Source organism: Oncorhynchus mykiss, chromosome 24 (genome assembly GCF_057628025.1).
Source record: "Oncorhynchus mykiss isolate SJ-2025 chromosome 24, ASM5762802v1, whole genome shotgun sequence".
Lineage (NCBI taxonomy): Eukaryota > Metazoa > Chordata > Actinopteri > Salmoniformes > Salmonidae > Oncorhynchus > Oncorhynchus mykiss.
The window spans coordinates 41,195,001-41,207,500 of NC_143045.1; the positions used below are offsets into that span (position 1 = coordinate 41,195,001).

Here is a 12,500-nt window from a genome sequence, read left to right on the forward strand (position 1 = left end):
GACCACAACACGACCACCCCTCACACTATGGACCACAACACGACCACCCCTCACACTATGGACCACAACACGACCACCCCTCACACTATGGACCACAACCACCCCTCACACTATGGACCACAACACGACCACCCCTCACACTATGGACCACAACACAACCACCCCTCACACTATGGACCACAACACAACCACCCCTCACACTGTGGACCACACCACCCCTCACACTATGGACCACAACACAACCACCCCTCACACTATGGACCACAACACAACCACCCCTCACACTATGGACCCACAACACAACCACCCCTCACACTATGGACCACAACACAACCACCCCTCACACGATTGACCCACAACACAACCACCCCTCACACTATGGACCACAACACGGCCACCCCTCACACTATGGACCACAACACGACCACCCCTCACACTATGGACCACAACACGACCACCCCTCACACTATGGACCACAACACGACCACCCCTCACACTATGGACCACAACACCCCTCACACTATGGACCACAACACGACCACCCCTCACACTATGGACCACAACACAACCACCCCTCACACTATGGACCACAACACGACCACCCCTCACACTATGGACCACAACACGACCACCCCTCACACTATGGACCACAACACAACCACCCCTCACACTATGGACCACAACACAACCACCCCTCACACTATGGACCACAACACGACCACCCCTCACACTATGGACTCACAACACGACCAGCCCTCACACTATGGACCACAACACGACCACCCCTCACACTATGGACCACAACACGACCACCCCTCACACTATGGACCACAACACAACCACCCCTCACACTATGGACCACAACACAACCACCCCTCACACTATGGACCACAACACAACCACCCCTCACACTATGGACCACAACACAACCACCCCTCACACTATGGACCACAACACGACCACCCCTCACACTATGGACCACAACACGACCACCCCTCACACTATGGACCACAACACGACCACCCCTCACACTATGGACCACAACACGACCACCCCTCACACTATGGACCACAACCACCCTTCACACTATGGACCACAACACGACCACCCCTCACACTATGGACCACACCACCCCTCACACTATGGACCACAACACGACCACCCCTCACACTGTGGACCACAACCACCCCTCACACTATGGACCACAACACGACCACCCCTCACACTATGGACCACAACACAACCACCCCTCACACTATGGACCACAACACAACCACCCCTCACACTATGGACCACAACACAACCACCCCTCACACTATGGACCACAACACAACCACCCCTCACACTATGGACCACAACACGACCACCCCTCACACTATGGACCACAACACGACCACCCCTCACACTATGGACCACAACACGACCACCCCTCACACTATGGACCACAACACGACCACCCCTCACACTATGGACCCACAACACGACCACCCCTCACACTATGGACCCACAACACGACCACCCCTCACACTATGGACCCACAACACGACCACCCCTCACACTATGGACCACACCACCCCTCACACTATGGACCACAACACGACCACCCCTCACACTATGGACCACACCACCCCTCACACTATGGACCGTAGATGGACCACAACACAACCACCCCTCACACTATGGACCACAACACAACCACCCCTCACACTATGGACCACAACACGACCACCTCTCACACTATGGACCCACAACACGACCAGCCCTCACACTATGGACCACACCACCCCTCACACTATGGACCACAACACGACCACCCCTCACACTGTGGACCACAACCACCCCTCACACTATGGACCACAACACGACCACCCCTCACACTATGGACCGTAGATGGACCACAACACGACCACCCCTCACACTATGGACCACACCACCCCTCACACTATGGACCACAACACGACCACCCCTCACACTATGGACCCACAACACGACCACCCCTCACACTATGGACCACACCACCCCTCACACTATGGACCACAACACGACCACCCCTCACACTATGGACCACAACACGACCACCCCTCACACTATGGACCCACAACACGATGGACCACACACTATGGACCCTCACACTATGGACCACAACACGACCACCCCTCACACTATGGACCCACAACACGACCACCCCTCACACTATGGACCACAACACGACCACCCCTCACACTATGGACCCACAACACGACCACCCCTCACACTATGGACCACACCACCCCTCACACTATGGACCCACAACACGACCACCCCTCTCACGATGGACCGTAGATGGATCACAACACGACCCCAACTAGGACTGTTGCGGTGACCGTATTACTGTCCTGACGGCGCAGAACAATTCCACGTGACCATTACTGTAATGATTACAGTAACCATTACTGAGTTACTGTAATCTCCTCTTATGCAGTCTGGACATACGTTGGTAGTACTAATGACCATCAGGCCCTAATGGCCTGGTACTCAGGGCTCTAACAACCATCAGGCCCTAATGGCCTGGTACTCAGGGCTCTAACGACCATCAGGCCCTAATGGCCTGGTACTCAGGGCTCTAACGACCATCAGGCCCTAATGGCCTAGTACTCAGGGGTCTAACTACCATCAGGCCCTAATGGCCTGGTACTCAGGGCTCTAACGACCATCAGGTCCTAATGGCCTGGTACTCAGGGCTCTAACTACCATCAGGTGCTAATGGCCTGGTACTCAGGGCTCTAACGACCATCTGGTCCTAATGGCCTGGTACTCAGGGCTCTAACTACCATCAGGTCCTAATGACCTGGTACTCAGGGCTCTAACGACCATCAGGCCCTAATGACCTGGTACTCAGGGTTCTAACGACCATCAGGTCCTAATGGCCTGGTACTCAGAGCTCTACTGTCCCTCCATCAGGTCCTAATGACCTGGTACTCAGGGCTCTACTGTCCCTCCATCAGGTCCTAATGACCTGGTACTCAGGGCTCTAATGACCATCAGGTCCTAATGGCCTGGTACTCAGGGTTCTAATGACCATCAAATCAAATCAAATTTATTTATATAGCCCTTCGTACATCAGCTGATATCTCAAAGTGCTGTACAGAAACCCAGCCCAAAACCCCAAACAGCAAGCAATGCAGGTGTAGAAGCACGGTGGCTAGGAAAAACTCCCTAGAAAGGCCAAAACCTAGGACGAAACCTAGAGAGGAACCAGGCTATGTGGGGTGGCCAGTCCTCTTCTGGCTGTGCCGGGTGGAGATTATAACAGAACATGGCCAAGATGTTCAAATGTTCATAAATGACCAGCATGGTCGAATAATAATAAGGCAGAACAGTTGAAACTGGAGCAGCAGCACGGCCAGGTGGACTGGTGACAGCAAGGAGTCATCATGTCAGGTAGTCCTGGGGCATGGTCCTAGGGCTCAGGTCCTCCGAGAGAGAGAAAGAAAGAGAGAAGGAGAGAATTAGAGAACGCACACTTAGATTCACACAGGACACCGAATAGGACAGGAGAAGTACTCCAGATATAACAAACTGACCCTAGCCCCCCGACACATAAACTACTGCAGCATAAATACTGGAGGCTGAGACAGGAGGGGTCAGGAGACACTGTGGCCCCATCCGAGGACACCCCCGGACAGGGCCAAACAGGAAGGATATAACCCCACCCACTTTGCCAAAGCACAGCCCCCACACCACTAGAGGGACATCAGGTCCTAATGACCTGGTACTCAGGGCTCTAATGACCATCAGGTCCTAATGGCCTGGTACTCAGGGCTCTAACCACCATCAGGCCCTAATGACCTGGTACTCAGGGTTCTAACGACCATCAGGTCCTAATGGCCTGGTACTCAGGGTTCTAATGACCATCAGTTCCTAATGGCCTGGTACTCAGGGGTCTAACGACCATCAGGCCCTAATGGCCTGGTACTCAGGGCTCTAACACTGACCCATAGATAGACCACAACCATCCCTTACACTATCACTGAACCATAGATAGACCACAACACAACCATCCCTCACGCTATCACTGAACAATAGATAGACCACAACTATCCCATACACTATCACTGAACCATAGATAGACCACAACACAACCATCCCTCACACTATCACTGAACCATAGATAAACCACAACACAACCATCCCTCACACTATCACTGAACCATAGATCAGGGGTGTCAAACTCATGGGTCTAGTGTCTGCAGGTTTTAGTGTTTTCCTTTCCAGTTAAGACCTAGACGACCAGGTGAGGGGAGTTCCTTACTAATTAGTGACCTTTAATTCATCAATTAAGGACAAGGGAGGAGAGAGAACCAGCAGACACTCTGCCCTCGGTGGAATGAGATTGACACTTGTGCCATAGATGGTCTGCTTGAGGACTGGGTCTAGCTCGAGCGATTTTCAAACTATGGTGAACTTTTTTAGTTGCGTGTGTGTGTGTGTGATAATGTGTGTGTGTGTGTGTGTGTGTGTGTACCTGAAGTTAGGGTTCAGCCCTTAGAGGTAATTGTTGAATGCAATGCTTTTCCTCCTGTCCTTTTTTTCCAGGTGATCCAGCAGACGAAAACAGGCCGTGCTGAGCTGGAGCTCTTCCCACGCTACCTCCTCTTCCTGCGGCAGCAGCCTGCCACACGCACCCCCCAGTCCAACATCTGGGTTAACATGGGTATGACCAGCCTGAGAATGTTCCCCCAGCATCTCCCCAGAGGTAACGTAAGCCTGCAGCAAGAAAGAGAGACAGCCTGCTAGGAGCCAACAAACACTACTACTGTAGTCCACCCCTAATCATTCTGTTATAATGGACTGGTCCAGCCCTAATCATTCTGTTATAATGGACTGGTCCACCCCTAATCATGCTGTTATAATGGACTGGTCCAGCCCTAATCATGCTGTTATAATGGACTGGTCCAGCCCTAATCATGCTGTTATAATGGACTGGTCCACCCCTAATCATGCTGTTTTAATGGACTGGTCCACCCCTAATCATGCTGTTTTAATGGACTGGTCCAGCCCTAATCATGCTGTTATAATGGACTGGTCCACCCCTAATCATGCTGTTATAATGGACTGGTCCACCCCTAATCATACTGTTATAATGGACTGGTCCAGCCCTAATCATGCTGTTATAATGGACTGGTCCAGCCCTAATCATGCTGTTATAATGGACTGGTCCAGCCCTAATCATGCTGTTATAATGGACTGGTCCAGCCCTAATCATGCTGTTATAATGGACTGGTCCACCCCTAATCATTCTGTTATAATGGACTGGTCCACCCCTAATCATGCTGTTTTAATGGACTGGTCCACCCCTAATCATGCTGTTTTAATGGACTGGTCCACCCCTAATCATGCTGTTTTAATGGACTGGTCCACCCCTAATCATGCTGTTTTAATGGACTGGTCCACCCCTAATCATGCCCTTAAAATGGACTGGTACCGGCCCTAATCATGCCCCTAAACTGGACTGGTCCAGCCCTAATCAAAATATTAGAATGGACTGGTCCAGGTTTGGCGGATGCCAGGAGAATGCTGCTTGCCCAAATGCATAGTGCTGACTGTAAAGTTTGGTGGAGGAGGAATAATGGTCTGGGGCTGGTTTTCATGGTTCAGGCCCCTTAGTTCCAGTGAAGGGAAATCTCAATGCTACAGCATACAATAACATTCTAGACTATTCTGTGCTTCTAACTTTGTGGCAACAGTTTTGGGAAGGACCTTTCCTGTTTCAGCATGACAATGCCCCTGTGCTATGCCACCCTTACTTCTCGCGGCTAGAGGCACTGTGAGACATTAGAGCTCAGCACAGAGGCACTGTGAGACATTAGAGCTCAGCACAGAGGCACTGTGAGACATTAGAGCTCAGCACAGAGGCACTGTGAGACAGAGCGCTGCGCAGAGGCACTGAGACATTAGAGACAGCACCGGTCCGATTAGATCACCACTCCATCAGATGTCTGGCCCAGAGGAGTTCGCTTGGCTCCGATCACAAATACCAGCTGACCAGGCATATAGATAAAACCACATATAATACATACCATTTAGCAGATATATAGATAATACCACATAGAATACATACCATCTAGCAGATATATAGATAAAACCACATATAATACATACCATTTAGCAGATATATAGATAAAACCACATATAATACATACCATCTAGCAGATATATAGATAAAACCACATATAATACATACCATCTAGCAGATATATAGATAAAACCACATAGAATACATACCATTTAGCAGATATATAGATAATACCACATACTGTATAATACATACCATCTAGCAGATATATAGATAATACCACATACTGTGTAATACATACCATCTAGCAGATATATAGATAATACCACATAGAATACATACCATTTAGCAGATATATAGATAAAACCACATACTGTATAATACATACCATTTAGCAGATAATAGATAATACCACATACTGTATAATACATACCATTTAGCAGATATATAGATAATACCACATAGAATACATACCATTTAGCAGATATATAGATAAAACCACATTATAATACATACCATTTAGCAGATATATAGATAAAACCACATTATAATACATACCATTTAGCAGATATATAGATAATACCACATAGAATACATACCATTTAGCAGATATATAGATAATACCACATACTGTATAATACATACCATCTAGCAGATATATAGATAATACCACATACTGTGTAATACATACCATCTAGCAGATATATAGATAAAACCACATTATAATACCTACCATTAAGCAGATATATAGATAAAACCACATAGAATACATACCATTTAGCAGATATATAGATACAACCACATAGAATACATACCATTTAGCAGATATATAGATACAACCACATAGAATACATACCATTTAGCAGATATATAGATAACACCACATAGAATACATACCATTTAGCAGATATATAGATAATACCACATATAATACATACCATTTAGCAGATATATAGATAATACCACATAGAATACATACCATTTAGCAGATATATAGATAATACCACATAGAATACATACCATTTAGCAGATATATAGATAATACCACATAGAATACATACCATTTAGCAGATGCTGTTATCTTAGTCATGCTGCATACATATAAGGCATGGGTGGCCTCAGCGGGAATCGCACCCACAATCATTGGTGACACACTGACCAAAGAGCAAGGCTGTGCTGCTGGGAGAATGGGTGGCTTTTCATTTTCCCCCTTTCTGTTTGCTTTCAAAAATACAAGCATTACCAACCAATATTAAGATGTTTTATTTTTACTTTTCTAATCAATACTAATAAGTTCCATTTTGTTTTTTATTCATTGTTTTTTAACTGAAACTAATATAGATTTTGTTGCCTTTTTTGATCGGAGGCTTTTTTTAATGTAATGACTCGGGTCTGTATTAATTAAATGACCTAATCTAAAAACACCCTTTCTTGCTGCTTCCTTACACCTAATCCTACCTGAGTTGAACTATTTTTTATCTCTTGTAATAATGTCTTGATTTAATTAACTCATTTTCTTAAAGTTCACGTGAGTCTGGGTGGCAAGAGTATTTACAATATTACAGGACTTTTCAGTAATTCTGCTGAGTTTATAGTTCATTAAAGGCTGGAGTGTTCTCCTTTTCCTCTCCTCCCTCCCCCTCTCTTCCCCCCCCCCCTTTCCCCTCTCCCTCCTCCCCCTCTCCCCCCTCTCCCACCTCATTGCCCCTTCACTCTCCCCCGTCCTCTCGCTCGCTCACTCCCTCCCCCTCTCTCCTCCCTCCCCCTCTCTCCTCCCTCTCCCTCCTCCTCCCTCCCCCTCGCTCACTCCCTCCCCCTCTTTCCCTCCCCCTCTCTCCTCCCTCCCCCTCTCTCCTCCCTCCCCCTCTCTCACTCCCTCGCCCTCTTTCCCTCCCCCTCTCTCCTCCCTCTCCCTCCTCCTCCCCCTCCAGGGAACGTGCCCTCCCCCAACGCTCCTCTGAAGCGTGTCCTGGCCTATACAGGCTGTTTCAGCCGCGTGGGCACCATCAAGGACATCCACCTGTACCTGTCTCGGAGGCTACGCATCAAAGACGAGGACATGAGGCTGTGGCTCTACAACAGCGAGGTGTGGGTGGGTGGGTGGGTGTGTGTGTTGAGCAACTATCACATGTTGGCCACTACATTTATAAGTGATACTACGGTGACATGATAAAATATAAACACAGAACTGTCTGACCCGGTTCTCTCCCCCCCCCCAGAACTGTCTGACCCGGTTCTCCTCCCACCCATAACTATCTGACCCGGTTCTCCTCCCCCCCCATAACTATCTGACCCGGTCCCCCCCCCCCCCCCCCCAGAACTGTCTGACCCGGTTCTCCTCCCCCCCCAGAACTATCTGACCCGGTTCTCCTCCCCCCCCAGAACTATCTGACCCGGTTCTCCTCCCCCCCAGAACTATCTGACCCGGTTCTCCTCCCCCCCAGAACTATCTGACCCGGTTCTCCCCCCCCCCCCAGAACTATCTGACCCGGTTCTCCTCCCCCCCCAGAACTATCTGACCCGGTTCTCCTCCCCCCCCAGAACTATCTGACCCGGTTCTCCTCCCCCCCAGAACTATCTGACCCGGTTCTCCCCCCCCCCCCAGAACTATCTGACCCGGTTCTCCTCCCCCCCAGAACTATCTGACCCGGTTCTCCTCCCCCCCAGAACTATCTGACCCGGTTCTCCTCCCCCCCAGAACTATCTGACCCGGTTCTCCCCCCCCCCCCAGAACTATCTGACCCGGTTCTCCTCCCCCCCCAGAACTATCTGACCCGGTTCTCCTCCCCCCCAGAACTATCTGACCCTGCTGGATGACGAGGACCACACTCTGGAGGGCCTGAAGATCCAGGACGAGCAGCACTTAGTAATCGAGGGTTTGTTCAAAACGACTTTTCAGCACAGTAATTAAAATGTTTATCTGACTGCTGAGTTTGCCGAGTGTGTTGAAATGTAAAAAAAAAACTGGACTGACTGGAAAATGTCCGATTTTAAAAAGAGAAGATTTAAAAGTAGTCTTTAGTACTGTAAGTCATCGATGTGTAAAAACCTTCATCTTGTGTTTTTAGTTCGGAACAAAGACATGAGCTGGCCAGAAGAGATGTCCTTCATCGCTAACAGCAGTACAATGGACCGACATAAAGGTACGTCATCTTCATCGTCATCTTCATCGTCATCGTCCCACTTTACAGTCACAGCCACCAGTTCATCAGTTACATACATTTACAATGCAGTTATCAAGAGCTTTCACTTTCAGTATTTAAGGTTAGATTTATGTCTCTATAACCTTCCTCCCCTTCTCTCCTAAAACCTTTAAAACATGTATGTAATACTGTACATGTGTGTGTGTGTCCCCCCCCCAGTTGCTACGGAGAAGGGTGCCACGGGCCTCAGTAACCTAGGCAACACGTGCTTTATGAACTCTAGTATCCAGTGTGTGAGCAACACCACGCCTCTCACTGACTATTTCATCTCAGGAAGACACCTCTATGAACTCAACAGGTAGCTGTGTGTCTCTGTGTGTGTCCCTGTGTGTGTGTGTCCCTGTGTGTGTGTGTCCCTGTGTGTGTGTGTCCCTGTGTGTGTGTGTCTCTGTGTGTGTGTGTCTCTGTGTGTGTGTGTCTCTGTGTGTGTGTGTCCCTGTGTGTGTGTGTTCCTGTGTGTGTGTGTTCCTGTGTGTGTGTGTCCCTGTGTGTGTGTCCCTGTGTGTGTGTGTGTGTGTGTGTGTGTGTACCTGTGTGTGTCCGTCCCTGTGTGCGTCCGTGAAAAGGTGTACAGCTTGTTGGATAGCTGTCACGAGAATTTTCAATCCCAATGATAACAACTGACAATCAATAGCTCTGACCAATCCCCGAGATCTGTAAGACCATGGGTTTAATAATAATTAGTCAAAGACTCAGCTTATGCAAAAAGATACAGTACAGTTTTTTCATGAGAACGTTCTTCCGTCCATTATACAAAGACATCCATTTTATAGCTGTGCACATACTTCCACACAGACAGTAGGTGAGTTTTATCCTTCTCCGTAGTTCTCACCACTGTGTATCACTACCTAGCCGACAGGTCCATTCCCCGGAGATTAGGGAAACCTTGAGAAGTACTCCCTATGCTATCGTAAGTTCCTCAGAGGCCTAGCCAGGTCGGTCCAAACACAGTTTAATAACTGTTCTGTTTTTTTTCTTCGGCACACACACACGCACACACACACATACACACACACACACACACACACACACACACACACACACATACAAGTTCAAATCCTAAGCTACGCCTTGCTCAGACAGTCTGTGTTTTTCCACTATACAGATACATTGTTTAATCTAATTCTGACTAAAACTACACACATCATCAGATTATAATTGTACGATTCTAATCAATTTCATACAATTATAAGGTTTCAGAGTGGAATGATTTTATTATTATCTTTCAACATATACATTATTTTATCAATAGCATCACTGACTTGTTATTTTTTGTGTCCAGAACCAACCCCATCGGGATGCGAGGTCACATGGCTAAATGCTACGGAGACCTGCTGATGGAGCTGTGGAGTGGAACACAGAGGAACGTTGCTCCTCTCAAACTCCGGGTGAGTTTATAAATCCTGGCATGGATCGTCACAACAACAGTGGATGGGATTTCCTTACTCCCTGTAGTGGACAGTAGCTTGTACTATGTAGCTTTTTAGCTTGCCGATGGTCTGTCCTCACTGCCGATGGTCTGTCCTCACTGCCGATGGTCTGTCCTCACTGCCAGAACAGTAGATAGAGGAGATCCTCATTGTCGTCCTAAATATGATACAAATAATACTGGTTAAAGGTTCGAAAAGCTAATGTCATGATTTGAAAAGCTAATGTCATGATTTGAAAAGCTAATGTCATGATTTTAAAAGCTAATGTCATGATTTTAAAAGCTAATGTCATGATTTTAAAAGCTAATGTCATGATTTTTTTTATTTTTTTTATTTAACTAGGCAAGTGAGTTAAAAACTAATTCTTTACAAAGCAGCAGAGCCAATAAACATAATATGAAGAACGAACATCATTGTGACCATTCATATGTTGCAGTAGAACTGTAAATATGACTGTAAATCTCAAGAAAATACAGGTTTTATGTTAAAGGTTATCTTACTAAGAAAATAGTCCTGATCATAGATATAATAGATCATATATATATAATAGATCATAGATATAGATATAATAGATCATAGATATAATAGATATAGATATAATAGATCATAGATATAGATATAATAGATCATAGATATCATAGATATAGATCATATAGACCTAGACGATCTCCAAAACAACTAACTAACACACTGAAATCATACATTTTCAATCATTTAAATTGTAAAAGTCGTATCAATTTCTACTCTGTACCGTAACAATTTGTACCAATTTGGGAGATAAAAAGTCATTAAAGTATTCCATAATTTCGCTGTGTATTTCAGATGGTATCAAGTCATTAGAATGTACCAGAGGCTACAAACATAGAGCTCCTTCTGCAATTTTTTAATTTTTTTTCAATGAATTGGAAGTCTCCTGGCTGGCTACTCAATGTACTTACAGAAGACACTGCCCATTCTCCCCCCTGTACTGGACGATAGTAAAGTAGATGTCTGGGAAGCTATTACCTTAATATCTTTGTTTCTATTCTCCCCCTGTACTGGACGATAGTAAAGTAGATGTCTGGGAAGCTATTACCTTAATATCTTTGTTTCTATTCTCCCCCCTGTACTGGACGATAGTAAAGTAGATGTCTGGGAAGCTATTACCTTAATATCTTTGTTTCTATTCTCCCCCCCTGTACTGGACGATAGTAAAGTAGATGTCTGGGAAGCTATTATCTTAATATCTTTGTTACCATTCTCCCCCCTGTAGTGGACGATAGTAAAGTAGATGTCTGGGAAGCTATTACCGTAATATCTTTGTTTCCATTCTCCCCCCTGTAGTGGACGATAGCTTGTCCAAATTATTTTTGGCCTTATTGACTCCACGTGAATTAATTGACTAATATGTGGTTATGTCTGTGTTACCGTTACCTCTAACTTTGTGTCTCCATATGGCTGCTTTTACACAGACAGCCCAATTTGCATATTTATTTTCGCTAATTAGTCATTTGACCAATCAGATCGGCTCTTAAAGATCTGATGTGATTTGTCAATTTGTCAAAGACCAATTTTGTGTAAAAAAAAAAAATATCAGAATTGTTCTGTTTGTGTTGACTGTGGTTGTCTCACTACCGCCCCCTGTAGTGGACGATAGCGAAGTACGCCCCGCGGTTCAACGGCTTCCAGCAGCAGGACAGTCAGGAGCTCCTGGCCTTCCTATTGGACGGGCTCCATGAGGACCTGAACAGGGTGCATGAGAAACCCTACGTAGAGCTGAAGGACAGCAACGGACGACCCGACTGGGAGGTCGCATCAGAGGTCAGAGTTCAA

General features: G+C 46.6%; 1 protein-coding gene across 3 annotated transcripts in view; it reads left to right on the forward strand.

Moving 5' to 3' along the window:
• Positions 1–12,500, forward strand: part of LOC110503264 (ubiquitin carboxyl-terminal hydrolase 32) — an 86,046-nt gene that overhangs the window by 51,337 nt on the left and 22,209 nt on the right. Inside the window, exons 1-8 of one of the 3 annotated variants that reach the window (XM_090218980.1) lie at positions 4,306–4,438; positions 4,576–4,735; positions 7,987–8,141; positions 8,850–8,931; positions 9,124–9,198; positions 9,418–9,556; positions 10,541–10,646; positions 12,315–12,488. In XM_090218980.1, the coding sequence (XP_090075106.1) occupies positions 4,391–4,438; positions 4,576–4,735; positions 7,987–8,141; positions 8,850–8,931; positions 9,124–9,198; positions 9,418–9,556; positions 10,541–10,646; positions 12,315–12,488 (939 nt within the window). In that variant the 5' untranslated portion in view covers positions 4,306–4,390. Of the gene's footprint in view, positions 1–4,305; positions 4,439–4,575; positions 4,736–7,986; positions 8,142–8,849; positions 8,932–9,123; positions 9,199–9,417; positions 9,557–10,540; positions 10,647–12,314; positions 12,489–12,500 lie in introns of those variants that run through there. The other 2 variants (XM_036961645.2, XM_036961646.2) reach the window with 2 other exon arrangements.